Source organism: Microcebus murinus, chromosome 15, assembly GCF_040939455.1.
Source record: "Microcebus murinus isolate Inina chromosome 15, M.murinus_Inina_mat1.0, whole genome shotgun sequence".
NCBI classification, from domain to species: domain Eukaryota; kingdom Metazoa; phylum Chordata; class Mammalia; order Primates; family Cheirogaleidae; genus Microcebus; species Microcebus murinus.
In genome coordinates this window covers 3,354,668-3,380,816 of record NC_134118.1, presented here as the reverse complement: position 1 = coordinate 3,380,816, position 26,149 = coordinate 3,354,668, and the positions used below count along the sequence as shown (strand labels likewise).

General features: G+C 42.4%; 2 protein-coding genes across 6 annotated transcripts in view; both read right to left on the bottom strand.

Moving 5' to 3' along the window:
* BPHL (biphenyl hydrolase like) overlaps positions 1–177 on the bottom strand; it is a 36,975-nt gene extending 36,798 nt beyond the window's left edge. The window contains exon 1 of the mRNA XM_012768413.3: positions 12–177. Coding sequence (XP_012623867.2) covers positions 12–112 — 101 coding nt within the window. The 5' untranslated portion in view covers positions 113–177. The remainder of the gene's footprint in view (positions 1–11) is intronic.
* Positions 178–3,118: 2,941 nt separating this feature from the next.
* RIPK1 (receptor interacting serine/threonine kinase 1) overlaps positions 3,119–26,149 on the bottom strand; it is a 36,649-nt gene continuing 13,618 nt past the window's right edge. For 4 of the 5 annotated variants that reach the window (XM_012768424.2, XM_012768416.3, XM_012768423.2 and 1 more), the window contains exons 2-11: positions 24,589–24,799; positions 23,590–23,746; positions 20,990–21,127; positions 19,123–19,351; positions 17,162–17,308; positions 16,002–16,078; positions 12,043–12,133; positions 10,593–11,159; positions 7,225–7,377; positions 3,119–5,117 (exon numbers count right to left, since the gene is read on the bottom strand). In XM_012768424.2, the coding sequence (XP_012623878.2) occupies positions 4,831–5,117; positions 7,225–7,377; positions 10,593–11,159; positions 12,043–12,133; positions 16,002–16,078; positions 17,162–17,308; positions 19,123–19,351; positions 20,990–21,127; positions 23,590–23,746; positions 24,589–24,740 (1,998 nt within the window). In that variant the 5' untranslated portion in view covers positions 24,741–24,799 and the 3' untranslated portion in view covers positions 3,119–4,830. The remainder of the gene's footprint in view (positions 5,118–7,224; positions 7,378–10,592; positions 11,160–12,042; positions 12,134–16,001; positions 16,079–17,161; positions 17,309–19,122; positions 19,352–20,989; positions 21,128–23,589; positions 23,747–24,588; positions 24,800–26,149) is intronic. The other variant, XM_076010434.1, reaches the window with a different exon arrangement.

The window sequence follows — 26,149 nt, the reverse complement described above, 5'->3', positions numbered from 1 at the left end:
GGCGCCGTTACCCGAACGCCGCCGCGGGCCCGGCGCGGGGGACTTGCATCCCGGGCTTCAGCGCCGAGAGGGACTGCCGCAGCACGCCCGCGCACCCCAGCGCGGCCGCCATGTCCGAGCTCCAGCCGCGCAGGGGACGTCTGCCCTGCGGCCCGCGCAGACCTGGGCCCGCCCCGCCTCGCCTCGACGCCCCGCCCACAGCCAGACCGCTTCGACGCCCCGCCCACAGCCGGCCAGCTACGACGCCCCGCCCACAGCCAGACCGCTTCGACGCCCCGCCCACAGCCGGCCCGCTTCGACGCCCCGCCCACAGCCAGACCGCTTCGACGCCCCGCCCACAGCCGGCCCGCTTCGACGCCCCGCCCACAGCCAGACCGCTTCGACGCCCCGCCCACAGCCAGACCGCTTCGACGCCCCGCCCACAGCCGGCCCGCTTCGACACCCCTGTCTGTCCCGTAGCCCCCCTTTCTGCCCGCCCCCTCCGAAGCCCCGCCCCTCCCGCCGCGGGCCTAGGACGTACAGAAACCCGGCTTGGAGTGTGCCAGTCCTGGAATGGGTCGGCGCCCTCCCCGGCTGCCGGCAGTCCTCTCTGCGTCAGCCCTGGCTCCGCGGTGGTGGTCCAGCGAGCGCCGCCCGCCCCGCCTGTCCCTGCGGCAACCGTGGCCATTCCAGGGGGCGAGGCCGCCCGCCATCCTTCGAGGGTGGGCGTCCGGCCCGGGGCTCGGGAGGCGCCGGTGGGGACTCGGCCCTGTGGCTGGCTGCTAAGGGTGGGGTGAAGTGCACTTGCTTTTAGGAATGATGGGCTCTGTATATCTTTTTTTATACCACTTCATACCCCTTAGGGTGGCTACTAGCAAAAATCTCAGAATTAGTGCAGGTGAAGATGTGGAGAGATTGGGACGGTTGTGCAGTGCTGGTGGGAATGTAAAATGGTGCAACCACTGCGGTAAACAGTACTGCAGTTCCTCAAAAAATTAAACCTAGAATTACCGTATGATCCAGCAATTCCACTTCCGGGTATATACCCCAAAGAATTGAAAGCAGAGTCTTGAAGAAATATTTCTATACCCATGTTCACAGCAGCGTATTTCGCAATAGCCAAAAGGGTGTAAGCGACCCAAGTGTCCAACAAATGAATGAACAACCAAAATGTGCTCTATCTGTACAATGGAATATTATTAAGCCTTAAAAAAGAAGGAAATTCTGACACATACAACATGGATGAACTTGGAGGACATTATGCTAAACGAAGTAAGCCAGACAGAAAAAGACAAATGCTGTATGATTCCACTCTTCTGAGGTTCCTAGAGTGGCCAAATCATAGAGACAGACAGACAGTAGAATGGCGGTTGCTGGGGTGGAGGGGAAGAGAGGACGGGAGGTGGTGTCTCATGGGTCAGACTTTCAGTTTGGGAACATGAGCAAGTTCTGGAGATGGATGGTGGTGATGGCTGCACAACACTGGGAATGTATTTCATGCTACTGACTGCATACTTAAAAGTGGTTTGTACTAAGTTTTTGTGTATTTTATCACAATGGTTTTTTGACTATATAATTCAAGCTTTGTAAAGGTTATAGACATTATATACAATTGAAAGGTCAGTGGTAGAAAAACTATCCCTTTAAGTCTGGCTACCATTCTGGCTACCTTAAGTGGAAGTAACTAGCAGACTCATGGTTACTGTTGTAGCCTTGGCTTGGATTATTGGAGACAACAGCTTCTTTGCAGATTGCATTATTTTTCCTCCAGGAGACCCTTGTTGTATCATGGTTCTGTGCTTTAAGTGCTACAGCTGTGGAAAGTTCTATTACCTGCAGGGTCCTCACTGGCCCATTGGAGTTTCTTGAGCAGTAAAGGCAGTTTGGGCCTAAATACAGAATATGCAAAAAGTTTATATTCTATTTTCAACATAAATCTATTATTACATTAATTTCCACATAGAAGGAAAGTTAAATTTATATATTCAAACATTATATTGTTTGAATTGTCTTTGATCATTTGACTTTCAGAAATCTTTAGTGAGGTCAGTATTTCCTTTTTTCTGAAATGTTGATTGAGATTTCTTGTCAGAGATGATGAGGGTTAAATATAGTTGTCTGTAAAATTTCAACATGTTACCCTAGTACTAAGCAAAAATAGTAGCACTGAGTTTTTAGGTTATTGGTGTCATGGTTTAAGTACACACATGAGAACTAGTTCTTTATGTATAACACAATTGTACCGTTTAAAAAATAACTGCCATTTTGGTGCCAGACACCTTAAGATGCATCATTTGATTTTAATCCTCACATCAACTTTGTGTGCTGTTGCCTCCTCATTTATAGATGAGGAAACTGAGGCTAGAAGGGGTTAGGAAGCAAGCCCTACATTACACAGCTGAAGAGTGGCAAGGGGGAATTTAAATCTGTTTAATTTCAAAATCCAACACTTGGATTATTACATACTATAGAACTCACTGTAGTAGCTCTTCAATGATTTCTTTGTAATCAGCTGCTTCTAAAATCTTAAATATTTACACTCCTATTTACACTATTAGAAAAACCTTTTCCTTATAACACCCGTTAAAATGTACATCAAAATACTATCTAAAACATTGTGAAGAAGAGCTCCTTTTCTTATTCCTGAAGCTCTAACTTCACATGATAAACCCAAAGTGAAGATTATGACTATAGTGACAAGTGGCAAATCTGCCCATCAAGACGTGGAGGCTGGAATTGGGTCTTGTTTACCACTAATAACCCCAGGGTGTGAACATCTTTCTTGGAACCAAGTTTGGATTGTCTTCTTTCTCATTTTCTATTCGGTGTCCTGCTTACTTGGTTTCTGCCCACGAACAGCTGGGTCCTAACCCCTGCAGAGGCACGCTTGGTTCTTTTCTGCGTGTTGAGAGATGGGGAAGGCCTCGGAGCCCTGTGGGAAGGACAGCAGTGCTGCAGGTCTCTCATCACGGGGGCCGAAATGATCTGGGATTCTTTTACCGTCAGCTTCCTCTCTGGGGCCAGCAGCAGGAGGGAAAAGGGGACGTGTGCACAGGCGATGCCAACCTCAGTGGTCAGGGCACAGTAGAAAATCCCAAACTGTTCCAGTCATACAAACACACACATCACCTCGATGGCCTGTAGTTGAGGTATAAAATTTTATTTTAAAAAGTTCATTTAAAAAACTGCATTTTTATCTAACATTGATCAATCCTCTTTGCAATTTCAGAAACTTTAGAACACTGTTAGGATAGCAGAACAAGGGATACATTTAGAAAAGAAATTACCCAGGCGCCTCTGATGAAAGGTGGACGCTGTCCAACCTCCAATCTCCCTCTCGGCCTGCGTGATCTAATTCTGTGGGGAGTCTCAGCGGTGAGCCCGGATGTGTGAACAGAATGGAGGTATGTCACTGTATGGGAGTGGCCTTCTTAACCAGGGTGATTCTGCCCTTCCAAAGAACATTTGGCAGTGTCTAGAGATATTTTTGTCACAACTAAGAGAGGGAGGAAGAGGAGAACTATTGACATCTAGGAGGTAGAGGCCAGGGATGCTTCCATACATCCTATGAGGCACACAACAGCCCCCACCACAAAGAACTACCCAGCCCAAGGTGCCAGCTGTGCCAAGGGTGAGAAACACTACTTTCAGCCCACTTCAGGGGCGCATGTGTGTCTGCTGGAGTTGAGGACTCAGAATCAGAACCAGTACCACCAAGACACCAGAATCCATTCTGACCATCACTGTACTGCGATTGCCCGCCCCCTTGGCAGAGCTAAGCACATGGCGTTTCCTTTTTGTTTAGCAAACCACCAGCAGACACTCCAGATGGCCTGCTGGGATTCAGTCTCCTACTCTTCTATTAATAGTTCCTTCAGGTTTCAGGTTTCAGGTTGGTTTTGGAAGGTCAAGGACTATACAGTTGCCAGATTTGGAAGCTGTCCTTTTTTACTTTGTGGCACACAGAGAAAAATAAAAACATTTATATAGTACACTGGGGTAAACTGAGGAAGCGGTTTAATGGTGATCAGCTCTGAGGCTCCAGTCACAACCAGATGTGAAGATATTAATATTCCCTGCATACCTGTTCCCTCTTCAGGACACCCAGGCTAGGTGAAAGTACCAGAATGCTAGGAAAGTATTTAAAAAATTAATCAATTTTTGTAGTAGTCACATTTAGTAGCAATTCCTTGCAACAATAGCCTGGGAAATTCTAATGGTCCTCCCCCCCCCCCATTGTTTCCCCTCCTTAGTACCAACCTTTAAAATCTCTTTGGTTAATTTACAAATTAACTAAATGTAAATTCAGTTAAAAATTAATTTATAACTTAATATAATAGAGAGTGCATGTAATTCTTAAAGCCTGTAGTGCTTTATAGCATTTGATACTGACATTAACAGACCCTTTAATTTGGGGACAAACTGCAGTTATAATACACAAAAACTCTGCACAGGACTTAGAATTTTATAGTACTTTGGTTATAACAGGAGTCTATGTGGAAGAGAGCATAAAATAAGAAAGCTGATTTATTTTATGTTCTCTGAATTTTTTTTCTCAAACTCCAGGAAGCTGAACAACTAGCATGGTCGTGGGTCGTGGCATGAGCTGAAAGAAAGTGGCCTTCCTGGTTCTCTCCTTTTCAAAACCCAATCACTCTCTTCTGATTGGTGCTGGGACATTAAAAGGTTTACACTTTCCTGAGAGTGGCTGTTTACTGCAGATTGCTTTTCCATTCTGCAGCTACGAAGTGCAGACACAGAACCCATTTCAGGGAGGGCCTAGGCAGCGCACTTTCCAGCAGGCTGTGCACCCAGTGAGGCAGCTGCTTCTGCTGCCGATGCCCTCCAGGGCTAGTTCTGGCTGACCTGGACCAAGCAGTTCAGAAGGTCTGTTCTGGAACACTGGTAGAGTGCGTGAGCGAGCTTTCCCACTGTGGCCCCCTTTCCGCCTTTCCTCATCAGCCACTTCTGGAGCATCTGGTAAACCTTCTCTTTGAGTCCATCTCGCTCATAGTCATGGTCAATTTCATCAATCTGAGACTGAGTGAAGCCCAGCTTACGGGCACAGTTTTTCCAGTGCTTTCCCAGATTTTCCCTGACTGGGTCCAGGTGTTTATCAGTCAGACTAGTGGTATTATCTGCCAAATGGAAAAAAGAAAAAGGTATCAAGCTATGACCCCTTTGAACATTCTAGCTTCCTGAATTGCTGAAAACCCAAGTGAAGAGTACCAAGAGATAGTGAGAAAGATAACTTCTTAATTCTACAGCTGCTGACTCACTGGAAGACACTACAACCTGCTCGCCCACATGGAGTCTGTGTGTGAAGGAGAATGGGGCACTTCTTGCTTCTGGCAGGCGAATCCTGGCTTTGTGAGCAAAACCCTTATGTGGCTACTAGGTTGGGCCTTAGCCAGTGGCTCTGTTTATATTAGACCTTTCCAGATATAAAGGGAAAAAATACCATTTTTGTTCCTTTGGGACATTTTCCACTTACATCTGGCCAGAGTCAAGGCCACCCAACTCCTGATTCCCCTCACTCACCTGTTCACTTTCATCTTTCTTAATCAAGGAAACTGAGACCATCAAGTGTGAGCTCATTCAATTATAATGCCTCCCCTTGTCTTTCAAGGGTGAGGTGTCTATACTCTTTAAGGTCCATTTTTGGACCCATCCCTTCCCTTATGCCTCCCCCCAGCTGCTGTCCCCTCTTCTTCCATAGCCAGAACCTCTCTTTCTACTAATCCCTTCATCTTAGCCCTTCATAAAAATAATTAATACAAGGAAAAACTACAAATATAAACAACCGCAACAAACAAACCATATTCCTCCTACCTCCGTAAACTAAATACAAGGAAAAAGACATCTCAGTCAGGTGCAGTGTCTCATGCCTGAAATCCTAGCACTTTGGGAGGCTGAGGTGGGAGGATTGCTTGAGCCCAAGAGTTTGAGACCAGCCTGGGCAACATAGCGAGATGCTGCCACTTTTACAAATAAATAGTAATATTAAAAATTAGCCAGGCATGTTGGCGTGCACCTGCAGTCCCAGCTATTTAGGAGGCTGAGATGGGAGAATCACTTAAGCCCAGGAGTTGGCAGTTACAATGAGCTACGATTGTGCTACTGCACTCCAGCCTGGGTGACAGAGTGAGACCCTAACTCAAGGGGGAAAAAAAAAGGAAAAAAATAACCTATTTCCCCCCAACTCCCATTCTTTCCTCAACCCCTGTAATGCAACCTCTGTCGCCACCACTGGATGTCAGCAGTCCAAGAATCTCCCAAGGTACTTGACATATTTTCCCAGTATTCTTTAGGAGAGGGTTCCTGGGTTTTATCACATTCTCCAAAGTATCTGTGGCTCCCTCCCCAAAAGTTAAGAATCTCTGTTCTAGGTATTCTTTTAATATCCCTGAGGGTAAAACGGATGTTCTAGGTATTTTAAAGGCTACTCTTTAAATGAGTTTGATCTGGGATTGGCAAACTATGGCCTGTGGGCCAAATCTGGCCCTCTGACTGCTTTTGTAAATAAAATCTTACTGGAACACAGCTATAGTCTTTTATGTACATACTGTCTATGGTTGCTTTTGCACTACAATGACAGAGTTGGTAGTTCCAAGAGAGATCTCAAAGCCAACAAATCCTAACATACTTACTAGCTGGGCCTTTAGAGAGAAAAATTGCCAATTGCAGGGTTAACCAGAAAGCTGGGTTCTTAATCACATTGTTTTGGCCTCATGACTGCTTTTCTCAGAATATACTTTGGGATTAATGTTATGGGTCTACATCGTAGAACCCTATAAGAGACAGCTCTCTTGTTTTTATGACAGAGTGCTGTTGAAGGCATAGCCTTCTCTCTTTTATAGCGTCCTCTGTGATTAGGACCTCAGGGAGCTATTTCCCCCATGTCTGAGTAATAATATTGATGATGATGATGATGATGGTGATAAAGAAAGTTTAACACTTTTATCGACCTTACTATGTGTCAGGCAGCATTCTAACCTTTTTACACATATCAACTCATTTAATTTTCACAACAAAGCCATGAATTAGATACCGAGATTATCCCTGTATTATAAAGTAAGTAAATTACAATGGAATTATATGGAAATCATACAGATATTTTAGAGAGAAAACATGGGACAACTTTTAGAAAAAATCATCAGAGAAATTTTAAGATTCCTCTATATCCCTCTTGAAAGTAAGAAAGTTCAAGGTTGTTAGACACTGGGTCCTTCAAGAGCTTCTTACCAAAGATATCTTGGTACTTAGAAGCTGGCTCTTCTTTCAAGTTCATGTTTGTGCTCTCTGGTAGTGATGAACCCATTCCACCAATCTCCATGTAATTGTAGGCTCCAATCTGAATGCCACTACTATTGAATATGGTGCATTTTATAGGCTCGTCTGAATAGAGAGAAACACACTGGTAAGCACTTCTAGACCAAAAGCAAGAGACAAAATACACCATGATAAAAAAGCAGGGCTTTACTACAAATGTGAAGTTTAATTATCCCATGCTGCTCTTTAAAATGTTCTTCTTTAAAATGTGGCTAAACTACCTCATACCTATCAGGATGGTTACTATCAAAAAATAAAAAATAGTAAACATTGGCAAGGATGTGGAGAAACGGAACGCTTTGCACTGCTAGTGGGAATATAAAAGGTGCAGCTGCTGTAGAAAACAGTATGGAGGTTCCTAAAAAATTAAGAACAGAATTGCCATATGATCCGGCAGTCCCAGTTCTGGGAAAATACCCAAAAGAATTGAAAGCGGGGTCTTGAGGAAGTATCTGTATACTCATGTTCATGGTAGCATTATTCATGACAGCCCAAAGGGTGGACACAACCTAAGTGTCCATCAGGAGATAAGCAAGATGTGGTCCATACGCACAGCAGAATATGATCCGGCCTACAGAGAAAGGTAATCCTGTCACATGCAACAATATGCATGAACTTTGAGGGCATCTGCTGAGTGAAGTAAGGCAGTCACAAGACAAATACCGTATGATTCTACTCAAATCAAGTACCCAGAATAGTCAGATCCATAAAGCAAGCAAGTAGGATGGTAGTTGTCAGGGGCTGGGGAGGAGGAACGGAGAGTTGGTGTTTAAGGGGGACAGAGTTTCAGTTTGCGAAGATGAGAAAGTCCTGGAGATGGATGGTGGTGATGGTTGTACAAAAATGTGAATGTAAGTAATGACACTGAACTGTACTTAAAAATGGTTAAAATGGTAAATTTTATGTTACGTGTATTTACCACAATTTTTAAAAAATGTGACTGCCACTAAATCAGAAAATAGATGTGGGTGAACAACACAGTATGTCTCAGCCACATTTACACGCAGGATCCTACTACCCAAATATCTGTTAAGGTCCTCCCCCTTTATACAATACACCCAAACCTCTCACAGGTCAGGACTCAAAGCTAGTCACAGCTTCCCCAACACCTCTCTGATCTGACTTCCACTCTCTCCTCCCCTCTCCACTCTGGAGACTCCAGTCCCGCCAGGTTTCCTGCTGATCCTTTAATATGATGACCCTGCCCTTGCTCAAGCTGTTCCCTCTGCCTGGACTGCCACTCTCTCTGCCAGTTCTCCCTACTTGTGAGTTTCTGACACAGCCCAACACAAATTCTACCTCCTTCCATGAGCCTGCACCCTAATCCTAGACTCAGCACCGTGCCCTAGGCTGCTTTGTATCAGAACTAGGTCTGTTTGGATAGAAACCGCAAGTTCACTCATTCTTGTATACTCGCTAGCTCAGGACTGGGCATGGAGCACATGCTCAATGACATTCATGCTGAGTTGAACTTGTGAAACAGTACTGTCACTAAAGAACATTCAGCATGTCTTTGTAGGAGAGAGAAGGTGGAAGAGAAGACAGTTCTGAGGGAGGTCAATGAAATTCACCTATAGGTACCTTGGTCAGCACACTTGGCCCTAGGCAGACCACAGACCAGACACCATGCTCATTTTGTTGCATTTTCTCTGATAAAGCCCAGGAAACCAGGGACCCTGTCTGCTGAGAGGTGTAAGAAATGTACGGTGCACACGCTCGGTATCTGCATGTCACTCTGGGTGGTTCGTGAAGCTGCCGAAACTAAGGTCCTTGGAATCCTTCTATAGGATTCTAAATGCATTCTATAGAATCCCTGGCAACAGGCTCTCAGGTGCACGCCAGCTCTCGAGGATTTGTCTTTTGTTAGTGTTCTTTGTTAACAGTGATAGTAACAGGCAGCTCTTGCATTGTACACTTATTCAGTATGCTGTCAGGCACCTCCTAGGCCACCACCTCCAGCCTGTGTTTGAATCAGTGCTTTCTGCTGCCTTCCTGCCCAGATCTGGCCACTGGGAAAAACCATAAAAGTTTTGAAATGGAGAAACTAATGCAATATTAGAAACACACAAGGGCTTGTAATATACACACTTTCAGTTGTAACATTTTCATTTGTAACTGAGGATAATGAACCCTGGAGACGCAAAACGATGTGTACAAAGTCACCCAGATAGTGAGAGGCACAAACAGAACTCGGTCTCCCAACTCTCAGTCCAGTGAGCTTTCCTTTTCCAACCTCACTTGAAGCAGCGCACTGAATAAAATACAATGTTCTTGGGAGCTACATCATCGAAGTGAAGAAATATTTATTTTCCTTTTGTAATTACTGGATAGACACACCCTCCATATATGGCACGGCAAATCAGAACACTCACATTTGGTGCAGAGTTAGGACTATTTGACAAGAATGAAAGCAGGCAGAAGAATCAGTTAAATTTGCAATGTGAAACTCAATTTGTTCATTTGCTAAATCAGTATTAGCAGGATCATCTTCTGGGGCAGAAACACAGACAATTCTATTACTTATTGTAGATCTAAGTCTGCTGTCCCCTACTGACAGCATCTCAGAATTAGTGAGGGGTTGGATCCCTGTGTATGTCATTGGCAGAACCAGGTACCAGAGGGAGAGTGAGAACAGAAGGGAATTTCTGGCACCAGACTGGTGTGCTTGGGTCACTCTGCAGACACAAGATCAAAAATGACACATTGAATATTGGTTTATGGGCTGTCTTCCATCCATTAGGATTTAAGCTCCATGAGGGAAGGGACTCGGGCTGTTTGTTCACTGTTGTATCTCCAGTGACTAGAAAACTGCCTGGCATAAAGTGGGAAGTATTCTAGAAATGTTTATTAAATAACTCATGAATGAATAAAATGATATGGCAACACTAATGAAAAATTTTATTCCAAGATACAAAGGAAACAAAAGGACATTTCACTCATATGATTATATCTGATTTAGATTTCACTTAATGCGTAAATCCAATATTTAGTACTCCACAGATCTTACAGGTTATTGTTGAAGATGCCCACCAGTCATAACAACCCATAACCCAACGCCTAAGGGCAGCTGCCATGAACCCTAGATCAAAACTGAAATACTCCCACACCCAGTGGTCTGACAGAGCTCAATCCACAGTGGCAAGTTGCATCTGGCATCTAAAGACTGTTTACTTGTCCTTTGTCCCCATCCTAACTTATAGGCTACAACAGAGCTGATAAATGCTATATTTTCAGAAAAATAAAAAAAAGGATAAGATTGTGACTATTAAAAATCTGTTTACCTGTTGGTGACAGGGAGGTGAATGGGATGGTTGGTGTGTTTCCTACCACGTTGGTCTCAGGCACTGGAGTTTTATATAGACTAGGTATATGGCTTGAATTTGGCGGATACCAAATTGGACCTGCTGTTCCTGGGTCCAATTGTCTTGTTCCAAAACCATGTGGACTATACAATCCATTGTTCCAGTATGGTACTTGGGGCTGGCTGGTTGGCCCCACTGGCGGGTGCACTGCATCACCATGACTGGGTGCGCTGGGGTAAGCAAAGCTCTTTACCCCTGCGTTGTGAACATTCTCATAAGGTCTCTGATGTGCAAAAGGGTCATGGGAGACCCTTCGTCTCTTTTCCTCCTCTCTGTTATAAGCCACATTCTGTCTGGGCTGCTGTTTCGTCTGCTTGTCCATGCGACTGCCAAAAAGATGGTAGTTGGCTTCCTCCTGGAGTTTACTCTGTAGGCTGGGAATATTCTCTTCCTGCTGGTGCTCCAGGGAGGGAGCAAACCAGGACTCTTCCACAGGACCCATCCCAAGTCCCTGGGAACTGTGCAGTGAGCTGGGTTGCTCTGTGGCTGAGAGGAAATGATCAACACTGGAATGGGTTTCATGAAACAGCAAAAGGTAAAATAAAACCTGAGCACCATCATGACTCTCTACCTCAGAGTAACACACTGAAAACAAGTAAGAGACAAGCAGAAAGCATTTTGGAGGTGGTCTTCCTCTGCAAGCCTTGCAGACAACAAGTAGGACCCGCTGGTTGGCAGCAAGAGAGCACTAGGGAAATTATAACAAGCAAAAAGAAAAAGCAAGTGCATAGGGATGACCAAGGAAGAAAGGGACTTGGGTTGAGGAGGAGGTTGTCTCCTTGGAGTGACTCAGGGAGGAAAATAAGAATCACAGCAGCTCAGTCCTAAGCACTTTCCGTGGATTGTTTTTCATTCTTTAAAAGCCTTCTGAGGGTGGGAGCAATTATCACGATTTGATGGGTGAGGTTTAGAAGAGATTAAGTAATATGCCCCAGATTGGACAGCTAATAAGTGGCTTCAATATCATATACTCCACCTTCCCTTTTGTTATAATGACAAAAATATCCCTGCTTGAATCTGAGACCAGACCCGCTTGTGCTACAGATCTAGTCACCTCCAACCTCCGCAGGGACTTTGCGTCCACGTATGTCCTCTTCTTTCTCCTGAATTGTCGCTTTCTCCCTATCAGATATATTATGCCTCTTACGTTCAGGATGCTTTATGATTTTGGTGAGCACATTATTACTTAATAGTTCTAATATATGTAACTAGACTCACGAATATTATTATAAATTCCTTTAAAGCGGGTATTCGCTTTTATAGTTTCTTCTGTTTCTCATATGGTCCCGAATACTATTTTAGAGAGAAGAGTAAATGAATGAGCAAACATATAAATGGATAAATAGATTTTGACTCTAGTATAAGTTACCTGAATTTGACCTGCTTGGAGGTATTGCCACACAATCAAGTTGGAGAGATTGCATTCTCTTTACAATTGCATTTTGGTCTGGATACTCTTTCTGTAATTAGGAGCATAAATACACACTTTAGTATATAGCTGAAAATATTGAGTTCCAGAAGATTATAATGAGAAGAATGGATTATTTTCAGAAGGCAGAAATTCCATACAAATCTTACAAGTAGTAAATATATATAAAAAAATTTTTCCCAATAGCCAAAATAATCTTAAAAATGAAGAACAAATTTGGAGGATTCATAGTTCCTGATTTCAAAACTTACTGCAAAGCTACAGAAATCAAAACTATGTGGTACTGGCATAAAGACAGCCACACAGGTCAACAGAACAGAATAAAAAACTCAGGAATAAATTTTCCCACATACGGTCAATTGATTTTTGACAAGACTGCCAAGACCTTTCAATGAGGAAAACTGAACAAACACAAAAAGATAAAGATGTACCCTTACCATATACAAATAATAACTCCAAATGGATCAAAGATTTAATTTAAGAGCTAAAACTATAAAACTCTTAGAGAAAACATAGGGGAAAATCTTCATTACACTGGTCTTGCCAATGATTTCTTGGACATGACACCAAAAGTACAGGCAACAAAAGTAAAAATAGATAAATTGGACTATATCAAAATTAAAACCTTTTGTGCATCAAACCTGTAGAATGGTAAAAAATCACAAATCATATAGGTCTGATGAGGAATGAATATTCAGAATACATAAAGAACTCCTACGATCAACAACAAAAAACAAACAATCCAATTCAAAAATGGGCAAAGGACTTGAATAACCATTTCTCCAAAGAAGATATACAAATAGCCAATATAACCACATGAAAAGATGCTCAACATCATTATCCATTAGAGAAATGCAAATCAAAACCACCATGAGATACTGGTGCATACTCATTAGAATAGCTATAATTTAAAAAAAACAGAAAATAACAAGTGTTGGTGAGGATGTAGAGAAATTGGAATCCTTATGCACTGATGGTAGGGAATAAAAATGGTGCAGCTTCTATGGAAAACAGTTTGATGGTTCTTCAAAAGTTAAACATAGAATTACCATATGATCTTGCACTTCCCCACTCCTAGGTATACACCCCAAAGAATTGAAAGCAGGGAATGATACTTTCACACCAATGTTCACAGCAGCACTATTCACAATAGCCAAAAGGTGGCAACAGCCCAAGTATCCATCAACAGATGCATGAATAAACAAAATGTGGTACAAGTTGAGTGTCCTTTATCTGAAATGCTTGGGTCAAGAAGTGTTTTGGATTTCAATTTTTTTTTATTTTGAGCTATCTTGGGGATGAGACCCAAGTCCAAACATGAAATTCATTTATGTTTCTTTTCTTTAATTTAAATAGAGATGGGGTCTCACTACGTTGCCCAGGATGGTCTCGAACTCCTGACCTCAAGTGATCCTCCTGCCTCAGTCTCCCAAATTATTGGGATTACAGGTGTGAGCCACCACACCCCACCTCATTTATATTTCGCATACACCTTATACATATAGCCTGAAGATAATTTTATATAATATTTTTAATAATTTTGTGCATGAAACAGTTTGTGTACATTGAACTATCAGAAAGCAAAGGTGTCAGGTGTGGAATTTTCCACTTGTGGTATCATGTTGGCTCTCAAATGTTTCACATTTTGTAGCATTTCAATTTCAGATTTTCAGATTAGAGATACCCAACCTGTATATCTATATAGTAGAATATTATTGAGCCATAAAAGGCAATAACTTTCTGATACATGCTATAAAATGAATAAACTATGAAAATATTATACTAAGTGAAATATGCCAGACTCAAAAAGAAAAATATTAGGTGATCCTATTTCTATGAGCTACCTAGAATACGCAAATTCAGAGACAGAATATAGAACAGAGATTACCAGGAACTGTGGGAGGAAGGAATGCGGGGGTTGGTGTTTAATGAGTACAGAGTTTCAGTTTGGGATGGTAAAAATGTTCTGGAGATGGACAGTGGTGATAGGTGTACAACACTGTGAATGCACTTATTGCCAACGAATTGTACTCTTAAAAATGGTTAAAATAGTAAATTGTATGTGTATTTTATTACAATAAAAAATAAATGTTTTTCCTTATAGAAGTAATAATATTCATTATGGAAAATGTAGAAAGTTATATTTTTAAAAAACCTACCATAGTTTTTACATTTACCCAAAAAAGCTTACATTTTGGTATTTTTCCTTAAAGTTTTTTTCCTAGTCTTATTTGTATTTTATTCTTAATGCAGTACCCACTACATAGGTAGGTGGTCAAAAAATATTAGCTGAATGAATATATGCTTGATTTGGGGAGAATGACAGAGGATATTAATTATGTTCATACTTTGTAGCATTTTATATATTGCTTTTTACTTAACATAAAAGCATTTTATGTTGTTTTAATTTTATAAAAGTGTTTTCTTTTTATAATTTTTTTTATTACACAATGTATGCAAGTACAAAGTCCTTTTGAAAGATTCAGATAACACAGAATCACACAGAGCAACACCTGAACCTCTGCTGGTCCCATTCCCTAGGGGTAATCCTTATCCCTCGAGGTGCATCTTTTTATTCTCTATGCATTTGCGTACACATTCTAGAAATATACAAATATATATATATATATATATATATATATATTTAGCATTAAAAGGATCTTTAAGTACTGTTTTATGACATTTTTTTTTTTTTTTTTTTTTTGAGACAGAGTCTCGCTTTGTTGCCCAGGCTAGAGTGAGTGCCGTGGCGTCAGCCTAGCTCACAGCAACCTCAGACTCCTGGGCTCGAGTGATCCTGCTGCCTCAGCCTCCTGGGTAGCTGGGACTACAGGCATGTGCCACCATGCCCGGCTAATTTTTTTATATATATATCAGTTGGCCAATTAATTTCTTTCTATTTATAGTAGAGACGGGGTCTCGCTCTTGCTCAGGCTGGTTTTGAACTCCTGACCTTGAGCAATCCGCCCGCCTCGGCCTCCCAAGAGCTAGGATTACAGGCGTGAGCCACAGCGCCCGGCCTGTTTTATGACATATTTTTTCACTAAGAAGCCTTGAAGATCTTGCATTGATTCTATATATCAGATTGGGAAGAATATCTTTGTAATATTGCAACTTCCAAATAATTAAATGGTATATTTCTTCATTTACTTAAGTCTTGTTTTATGCCTCTTGATTAAGAGTTACTACTTATTTTTTATAAAATTTATTGCTGCTAATTTTGTATGCTATTATAAATGATATCTTTAAAACAAAAATATTTTCTAACTATTTGTGGCCAATAAGATATAATTGATCTTGTGTATTGATGTTATAACTTTGAGTATTTATTTTACAGTTTTTAGATAAACTATTATTGATTCAAGAAGATTCTTTTGACAGGGCGTGGTGGCTCACACCTGTAATCCTAGCACGCTGGGAGGCCGAGGCGGGCAGATCTTTTGAGCTCAGGAGTTCAAGATCCGCCTAAGCAAGAGCAAGACCCGTCTCTACTAAAAAAATAGAAAGAAATTAGCTGGACAACTAAAAGTATATAGAGAAAAAAATTAGGCATGGTGGCGCATGCCTGTAGTCCCAGCTACTCGGGAGGCTGAGGCAGGAGGATTGGTAGATCCTAGGAGCGTGAGGTTGCTGTGAACTACGCTGATGCCACAGCACTCTAGCCAGGCAATGTTGAGTGAGACTCTGTCTCAAAAAACAAAAACAAAAAAACCTCAAGAAGATTGTTTTGAGTTTTCCTTGTACATATCCTATCACCTGTGAATAATGACAGTTTTGTTTCTTCCTTTCCAATATTTCTTCTTTCTTATATTTCTTCTTTCTTTTTCTTATTCTTCTGCAATGATTGATAATACATGTTTCAACATGTTAATATTTTGAGCATCTGCTATATTACCTACCTTTAAACTCTTCACATCCTCTTCTACATTTTCTTCTAGTTGACTTAAATAAAAAGGCCTAAATATTTCTTCAATGCCTATATGAAAAAAATAGTACTTTAAATTTCTTAAGTATTTTCTAACATAAAATATTAACAATATATTGTCTTTGAATTACTTACCTCAATCTGTGGGCAAAGCAGTAAAACAAAAGTTTAACTTCCCAATCACTGACTCTGATAAAGACACTAATGAGACTAACGCCCAGGTAGACAGAGCAAGGGGAGGATAATACTAGACACCAGGGACTCTTGCCTGAGGGCACGCAGTTTCTCTGGGCCAAACCAAACAGCAAACACACTTCTAAAGACACCAGCTAAATGAGGGAAGAGGCCTTCTCTTCCTGTTTTTTTCTGAAGTCATAAAAAGCTGGGATGAGAGGGTGAAAAAAATAAATAAAAATTTAAAAAAAGCAAGGGGAGGGGAAAGAAGGAAAGCAGCAGAGGAATGGGAAGGCAGTGGAAGGGTGCCCTGAGACACCTGAACGGACAAACAGAATGTGGTCTGGCCACACCACGGAATACTATCCCTCCTTAAAAAAGGGAAGGGATTCTGACACGTGATACAGCATGGATGATCCGTGAGGACATTCTGTTAAGTGAAACCAGCCAGACACAGAAGGACGATACTGAGTGATTCCACTCATATGAGGTACCCAGAGTAGTCAGATCCATAGAGACAGAAAGAGTAGAGCGGGGTGCTGGGGGCTGGAGGACGGGGAGTTATCGGTTAATGGGACAGAGTTTCAGCTTGGAAGAGGGAAAGCCCTGGAGGCGGGTGGTGGCGACAGCTGCGCAACAGTGTGGATGGGTTGATGCCACTGAACTGCACACTTAAAAATGGTCACAACGTTAAATTTAATGTTATGTGTATTTTGACACAATTTAAAAAGTAAATTACAAAAAAAAAAAAGGCCTTATATGCCTCCATGCTTTTGAGAGGCATGGCATCTTTTCATTGAACAAAATGTTTGAAATCTAGAAAATCAGTTAGAAAATCAGTTGGAAAATATAAGTAAAGTGGAACTCAGCTTTCTGAAGGCACAAACCAAGTTCCTGACATCTTACTAGCACAATCGCAACACGGGACGCATCCTACAGAGTCACGAAAGACGCTCTTACCAGGAAATGTTGGCCGAGCTTCCGGATCAGCTTGCCAGCAGAGCTGCATGAGGTCGATGACCTCCTTTGGGCAGTTCTTGATGTCATCCTCGTCCGGCCGGTTCCCAGACTTGATGCACATTATCAGCTGCTGCTCACAGATGGCATCTAGAAAGCAAAGAGGAGTCTAGGTTGAGACTTTCTTTTAGGTCTAGCCCCTCTCTCAGGCAGGAAGGTGACAGAACTTGGACAACGCTGCTGATTTATCTCTGCCTAGGCTGTGCTTGTGATATAGCTGCCTCATTCTGGGGCAGAATGGCTTTGTGACAAGGAGCTGACATCTTCCATTACAGAGATGATCAAACAGCATTTCAATGTCTGCGGATGAAAGATAAAATTCATAACAATGCTGCCTGCTGGTAGACAGACAAACAGATTATGTGAGTAAAGCCAATGGCATGCCCTAGATCTTAACACAAATGCAAATACAGTATAGCCTTTGCCTTTAAGCTCAGTTTAATGAGAGTGACTTAAAATATAGAGTGATAATTGCTATTCAAGAAGGAAGGACAAGGGTTTCTGGTAACACAACCATGCCTAGAATGGAAGGTCTGTGGAGGCTTTGTTGAGTCCAGGAGAATCAGCAGGTACACAACATCTCTTTGCAGATGCTTTTACATCTCTGCCCTGGCCCTGGCCTTTACATCCACCTGCCTCATGGCCAAATCCTGAGTGGGGAAGAAGGACTCTTGAGGAGGATTCCAGGCAAGGGACATGAATTAGACCAGCAGTTACTGAAATCATGATGCCTCCCAGAAATTACTCACTCAGTGCAGTGGCACACTAACCAGGGAGGAGGGGCAAGGGATAAGGCTAGAGAGAGAAGCAAAGGAAGGTCCTGAAGGGCTTTGTCTTCCACACTGGGGAATCTGAACTGTATGCTGAAGGCCACAGGGAAGGATTTTCAATAGGTGAGTGAGAGGATCACATTTGCCTTTTATGACAACCACTTTGGCTGCCACAGGGACAGTGGACCTTGGGAGGAGCCCACAGCAGAAACAAGGAGGGTCGGAACTAATCAGAGGTCAGTGGGGCCAGAGAGAAGATTGGACAGGTTGAAGATGCATCTTGAGTCATATAGGTATCTCAAATTCATAGGTTTTGAAGTCTGATTGAATGTGGAAGAGGAAGGGCAAGGTCGAGTCGAGAAAGATGCTAAGGTTTCTGGCTGGGCAACTCAGTAGCTGCAACTTTCTGAGCACGCACAGAGGAGTGAAGTGGGCTGGGCTGCAGGGGAGTGTTGAGAACCTGCGCTCATTTGGGGGATGCTGCTTTGGAGGATCTTCGGGTGCAAGGGATAGATGGGAGCCACAGGAGTTGAGAATCACCCAAGATGAATGTGTAGGAAAATGTCCATCAGCTTATGCACCCAACAAGCTGAAGAATGCCTCTGTTCTCCTGCACGAGCCACAACTTACTCATCTTTATGATTTCAATGTTGACTAAATTGCCCACAGTCAGGACTGGGAAAAAATAGTTTTTGAATGAATGAGTAAAGTGAATGAGTGAAAGTATAAAGTGTATGCCTTGTAGTGGGAAAGGCTAAGTTATCATGAGCAGAAACAGTGAAACCTTCCTGTGCAGGAAGAACCCTGGAATTTTACAACATCTCCCAAGCTTAGGTACATTATGGAGGCTTCTATTCATTTTGTAATCTCTGATTCCTAAACTGGGATTGCTCATTCATTCAACAAAAATTTGCTGAGCACCTATTATGTTCTAGGTACTATGTGTATAAATGCTGAAGAGACAGCAGTGAATAACTTAGATGTGGCCGTAGCCCTCATGGAACTCAGTCTAGTGGGTAAGACTGACATTAAATGAACAAATAATTATAAATCTTAACTATTTCATTGAAGCCCACTGTTTCATGTAATAATGTGGATTAATATTTAAATCCCACTCCTCTACAAATGCCTTACTTTCATATGGCTCCTTATTTGCAAGTATTGCCCAAAGTACTATGGCAAAGCTGTACACGTCTGACTTCTCCGTGGGCTTCGCATTGATGTCATTCAGGTGCTCCGGGGCCATGTAGTAGAGGGTGCCGCCATTTTTCTTGGATGTGCTATTCACTTTCCTCTGCTCATTGTGCTCCTCTTTGGTTAGTTTGCTCCATGTCTTAAAGGAAGCAACGCCAAGATCTGCTATCTGCAAAAGGGACAAAGGCAATGGGATTGTTCAGTGAAGGCTACAAGCAAAGTAGATTTGGCTTTAACTTTTGGATTTGGGGGCTTATCCTATGTATGTGAGGTACAGTGAATTTTCCAGAAATGGTGGCACTGGACAGGTTTATAACAGCTACTTCTGAATAGGCTCATAGCCATCTGGAAAATCTCCCCCAAGAAATGTTCACGTGAAATTCTGGTATCTCAATTCTTACGTGATAAAAAAAAAAACTTCTTATGCACTAAAAAAAAACCCAAAAACCAGAAGATATTTCTGACATGAACAATAAAAATAAAGTATGTTTATTCAAATCTGTGCACATTTTTCAACTATTTCTGGGACTAGCGGGGAAAACAATATTTTCTTCTCTGCAGATTTACGTAGCAGATGGTGACCAGGTACCACACCTTCTACTTCCCCAAATGGTGTCCAGAGGCCCATGGATGGAAGTGTCCAAGGATCCCAAAGAAACACAGAGGATAAGGACTGTGGTGCTCCTTGTTCTGAGTTGGTAGCCTAAACCTAAGAGAAGATGGGATGGGAAGAAGGAAAAAGACAGACAAGAAGGCAGAGAGAAAAATACCAAGGTCAGACACAGAACAGAGACAGGTGGCAGGACAAAATGCCAGAACCACACAGTTAAGAAGAAACCAAAGTTGGCAGTTCCACGTCTGCCTCCAGGAACCCAAGCAAGCATTTGGAGATGAATTTTGGCACATGATTATCTAAAATTAACAGATTCTAACCTAGAATATAAGAGATAAGATATTGATTTAAACAAAGCCCTTCTTTAGAAACATAGGAAAAAATATCTGTCCCAGATGAGGACAAAGTGCTAGAAGCAGAATCTTCTGGTAGAGAGGGACACTTGTGCAAGCAGGCCCTGGGTCCCTCCCATAATGTCACTCCCCTTTCAGATTCTCGTGCTTGGATCCCTGCTGCCAAAGCCAATTAGCTGAGATGCTCCCCTAGTTAAACTTTGCCCTCACATGGACAGAAGACACAGCCCTTTCCCTTGGTCCCTTTACTATGATGGAAAGAGAGTTACCAAAAAGAAACTGATTTTTTTTAATGCAGATGGAAGTAAACAAATAAAAATTATAAATCAGCCAAATTTCATAACGGAGCTTTTTGATGCCAAAAATGGCCAACTCACTACTGAGCTCTTTCCCAGGCCGTATCTGAACTCTAAGGATTTTCTGCACACATCTTCACATTACCCTGCATTTCTAGGAGGAGAGTCTTGCTCACACAGATCTCCTGGGAAAAATGATGAGGAAAATGACCCATTCCTAGGTGAACAAGGTTAAGTTTTGAATGTTTCCATTGCCCCTCTAACAGAGGAGGAAAACACACTCTAGGAAAGAGGTTTTCTCATCTACCCCATTCAGTTCCACTCCTCCCGTAAGATACGAGTCACACCCTGCCAGCTATCTCCTGACTCCATTGAGCCTGCATCTTTCCTTTCAAACCTTGGTAGAGCCTCCTGGCACCACCACCACCAGTTATAAGCTGAGCCAGGTCTTCCTTTACTATCTACCATCTACGAGAATGGATTTACAGTGGAAATTAAAACTAAGAATTAGCCAAACTTCTAGAAGCCTGAAGATTATGGTTTACCTTAATGTGGAAGTCATCATCAACAAGGATGTTTTCAGGCTTCAGGTCCTTGTGTATCACACCTTCTCCATGTAAGTAGCACATTCCTTCAATGGTCTCCGTAATAATCCTTCCTTTTACAGAAAGTGGGATACTGATCTAAAATAAGTGATATTAAGTCTATGAAATGGAAAGGTAATCAAATAAGCCAAAGTAAATGTTTCATAGGAATAAAAATCTGTCCCAGACTAGGACGGAGGGGTGGGACCTGGACCCGAGGACATGGTTAGCAGGTTTCCTTCTAGCAGACGTCCCACAGCACTGTCGTGATTGTGAAGCAATAGAGAGTTCATTCCAGGGCTAAGGGCATTCATGTTATATTTGTCAGTGTAAAAACAAAAATTCCATGGCAATGTGGTCAAATATAAAAATGCTACAAAATTAAGCTCCTTGAGAACAAAAAACATATATTATTTGTATTATTTAATACTGTATCCTTAGTACCTAGGGTGGTACCTGGAATATTTGTTGAATGAATGGTTGAATAAATACACTAACAAACATTTTCTATTGTATACTCATATGATGTGATAGTATATTTATTTTAAATATGGGAACAATGTCATAATAATGTGCATGTACAATAACTTAAGAGAAAAAAGAATACGAAGGAATAGGTTCACATTGATTATAGCAGGGGTCCTCAAACTTTTTAAACAGGGGGCCAGTTCACTGTCCTTCAGACCGCTGGAGAGTGTGCACCGTGGGCCCTCGGCTGCTAAGCAGGACAGGTAGCGGCAGCAAAAATACCCGGCAGGCCGGATAAATGTCTTAGGTGGGCGGCATGTGACCTGTGGGCCGCAGTTTGAAGACACCTGGATTACAGCCACGTAAAAATTAATCTATCAGATAAACATGATGCTTAAAGTATGCTGAAGTTAATTAACATCAATTTGGTGGCCTAGTGTCAGATACTTTAGGTCTTTTTTTTTTTTTTTTTTTTTTTAGGGACAATCTGGTATTGGCAATATACTTTAGGTCTTTATAGAGTCTTACATTACTCATACTCACAATTATATTCTAGTTATATGAACATCCATGTTAATATAATATAATTTCAGTTTCTAGTATAGTGATTAAATTTTAGTTTTGCTTAAGTCTGAAAAGCCAGTTTATTAAATTAACAGAATGTTTCCTAAAAATGTATGTGTATATTGGTTACTGGTTAACAGGAAAATAATTTTAATGATGAACATTAGATTCCCAAGTCTGCCATTCAAACCATATTTAGGACATAATGTAGCTGAACCACAGTATTGACAGCTTGATCACCATCACACAGAAAGTAGAAAAAGATATTTTTTTCCCTTCTTCCTTGGGATGCCTTTGGACTTAGGAAAAAATTCTGAGCAAGCAAAGGGTCCTCCTCCCACCCTCTTTCTGCTTCTCTCTTTCAGGTCCTCCTGACTTCCTGCCTCAGCCCAAACTGGCATACCTGGTCTTCGCCTGATCCTGCAGGATGTCTCAGCCCCCAGTGCCTTCTTTCCTGATCACAATGCCTGCTTTAAATAGCTGATCTTAGCTGGTTTGGGGAGGAAAGCAATAGGATCAAACCATAACCCATGCTTATTATGATCTTATCCTTCCCAAAGGTATTTTCAAGAAATATCTGTTCACTTGGCAATCGTGGGGGGCGGGGTGGAGAATGGGGAGTATCTGCCATAAAGGCAGCCACATCCCACCACTCTTCACATACAATCTCCGCTCTGGTGGAATCCAGTGCTTGACAGTTCTCCATGCCATTCTCTCTGCCTGGCACACGTATTGCCGATTCTCCACTTCAAAACACCTACTTGTTCTTCACACTGGAAGCCTCCCCCACCCAATCTGTCCCGGCGGGTGGGCGCCGCCCCGCCCACTCGCCTGCCTGTTACTGGTCTCCAGCCTACTGGCTCCTGACTCCTGAGAAACTAGCACAAGGCCTTCATCTTAATAGGCTTATAAACTTTTTAAGATGTTTAAAATTCTTTGGTTTGGGTAAACAATTTTTGTTTTCCTGTTTTAAATCTCATCCAGTGTTGTCGCCACTAATGTTCTACATTCAACCTAAAATAAAAATTTCTTGAATGGTATCAAATTGCAACCACTAACACTCCATCTTCTCTTATACTCGTGTTTAGTGCACACAACTTAGTCAATCCATATTTGTCACAGTCATTTATAGTGTAGATGCTTTCACCAGTCAGCCCATATTTGTCATCCATCGTGCATATACCCCACGTCAGACCACGTGCTTCATGAAGGCAGGGCCTAGCTCTGGGCTGTGGATTGCAGAGTGGCTGGCAGGTATGGTAGACAGCCAGCTACAGTACTAAGACACACAGTGCATGACAAGAGGACTGTTAGCAGGATTGAGAGGACGGAGACCCCCTCTAGGACAGCAAAAGGCAAAGAAGATTTAACGAGACACTGACTTCAGAAAATCCAAACTACTAAGCAATTAGCAATTCGCAAAGGGATTATTTTATACCAGCGAGGTGCAAATGAACAGCAAATGGCAGCCCTGACAGAGCCAGGCCCGTGTGCTGGGCACAGGAGTGCACGCAGTGGGGACTCCGCACCTCGGCTTTCAGCACATGCATCAGGTTGCCCTTCTCCATGTACTCCATGACCAGGGAGTAGTTCCCCTCTTCTATGATGATGCCCAGGAGCTTCACCACCCGGCTGTGCCTCAGCCTGTTCATCATCTTCCCCTCCTCAAGGAGGGACTCGTTGTACCTGTGAGTGGGAAAGGAGCCATGCTGAGATGAGCAGCGCCAGCGCCCCAGAGCCCTGCCTGCGCCCCAGTGCATCACATCACATGTGCTTTGGTCATACTCCTGGGTATGTTCTGCTCTCTGCCAGGCACTGACCACGAGCCCTGGAAGGCAGAGCAGTTTCTCATTCATCTTTATAGCCCTCCTGCCCGGTAACTAGCACTGCATGCTCAAGAAATGAGAAGCCACTGAATGAATGAATGGATGAAAAGGATGTGAACAGCAGTAATGTAACCTGAAAAAAACGATTGTGCTGCAGGAGCTGGAGGTTACAGTGAGGTGTGATCATACCACTGCACTCCAGCGTGTGCAACAGAGTGAAACTCTCCCTAAAAGAAAAAAGAAGATTGTGCTGGACAGTACAACAAAAAACATAGCCTCTCTCCCAACCACTCTGACAAGGAGGGAGAGAGGTACACCCACTCCACTGATGGCTTTAAAGAGGGGGTTCTTGGAACCTTTCAGGAATGAACTGCCTTTTTTTTTCATACTTAGGGCTGGTCCTCACCAAAAATGTGAAGTGAATTAGTCTGTCTTCACTGATACTTCCTGTTTTCTCCTCCCAGCCTCCCTCACTACCCTCACCTTTTTGTTTTTCTCAATTTCCTTCCCTTTCATTTCTCTTCCATTATTTACTAGCCATACCCAGCCTCGGAATCCCATCCGTGATAACCACAGGTGTCATGATCACCCCTGACATCACGCCAGCGTCTGTCTCATCCTAACACCCAGCAGCTCTCACCCCCACCCTGATGCACTCCTCCACAACAGCCACTTTCCCTGGCAGCTCTGCTCCCAACTCACTCAGTGCGCTTGGGCCCCGTGTAGACCTTTTTCATTATCACGAGTCCATGGGTTCTGTGGAAACACAAAGACACCTTTCCGAAGCCTCCACTGTCCAGATATTCCCTCTCCAGGAAGTCACTGGATTTCATCTTAATGTCGTCCAAGGACATGTCTGGTTGCCTTCTGAATGCTCAAAATTATACTTTTTCCCCTCTGTCAAGAAATCTGCCTGTAAAGAAAACAGAGGCTAACTCAGGGCAAAAACACACACTTTTGTAAAGTCCCACCACATGCTTGGTGTTCATTTGTTTTTTTGAGAATAGATTTATAGTCTTTAAAATGAGCTATTTCTCATATTTCTAAGAATCACAGACGACCATAATATTTATTTCTTCAGACTTTTCATTTCTGGCAATATGGAGCACTAGAAAATCTTAAAACCCCTCCTGCAACTGAAGGACCTGTATGTGTTGGATAACATAATGCAAACATCCATTCAAATGCACAGCAAAGCTCAGTGGAAAGGAAAAGAACTCTAGAGACAGAAAAAAACAGGGCACCAGATGTGAGCAGTGGCCCACATGGCAGCCCTGTGGGCACTACCAACCTCACCATCTATAAATCAGGGCTTAAAGCCCAGCCAGAGACAGAACCTGAGGTCAGGCCATGCATGGAAAGAGGGTTGGAATGAAGACTCCCCCCTTAACATGGCACCACTCAACGTGCTACCCCTCTATGAAAGGATGAACTAGAAAAAAAGCAGCTTATCAACAAACGACTGTATTTGTCTTGTATTGGACATGGAGTATTTAAACAAGTCTGTGTGCATTCATAACCTTGGGCCTGTCTTCAAACAGATTTGGGCTTTGAATTGAAGCTCATAAGAGGAGGCCAGGACTCCCCAAACTAAGAACTTTATACAGGAAGTGGTCACAGAATGATGACAATGCTGAGGTTACAAGGTTAAAGCAAATACAGCACCAAGCCAGACAGGATTACCCCAAATAAAACTTACTTTAATATGAGCCCTCTTTCCAAATTATAAAACATAAAAGAAAAAATTCACCATGAGCCAGACCCTGCAGATGCCACAAATAGCAGTACTCGGCTACAAAGAACTTCAGGTAAAGGAACTATTGAATAGCACTAGAAAATAAATAAGTTCAAATTATGAACAAAAAAAGAAATGTGAGGAATATAAAAAGGACAATGCACTCTCTACAAGGAACAGGAAGATGTGAAAAAGGATGAAAATTTGGAGAACTTGTCCGACAGTGCTGTGAAGTATGCAATGTCAAATCACAATTATCTGGTTCACCCTCCTTCCCTTCTTTTCTTCCATTTATTCATATTCATTCATTTTCTCTGAACTGAAATGAAGAATAAAAATCTATGGGGAATCACAACAAGATACCACCACACACTGGCCAGGATATCCAAAATTAAGACTAACAGTACCAAATACTGGCAAAGGTGGGAGGCAACCAGAATTCTCATACATTATTGGTAGGAGTATAAAATGGTACAACCATTTTAGAAAAGGACTGGAAAAGAGCTTTGTGGCAAAACAGAAACTCCA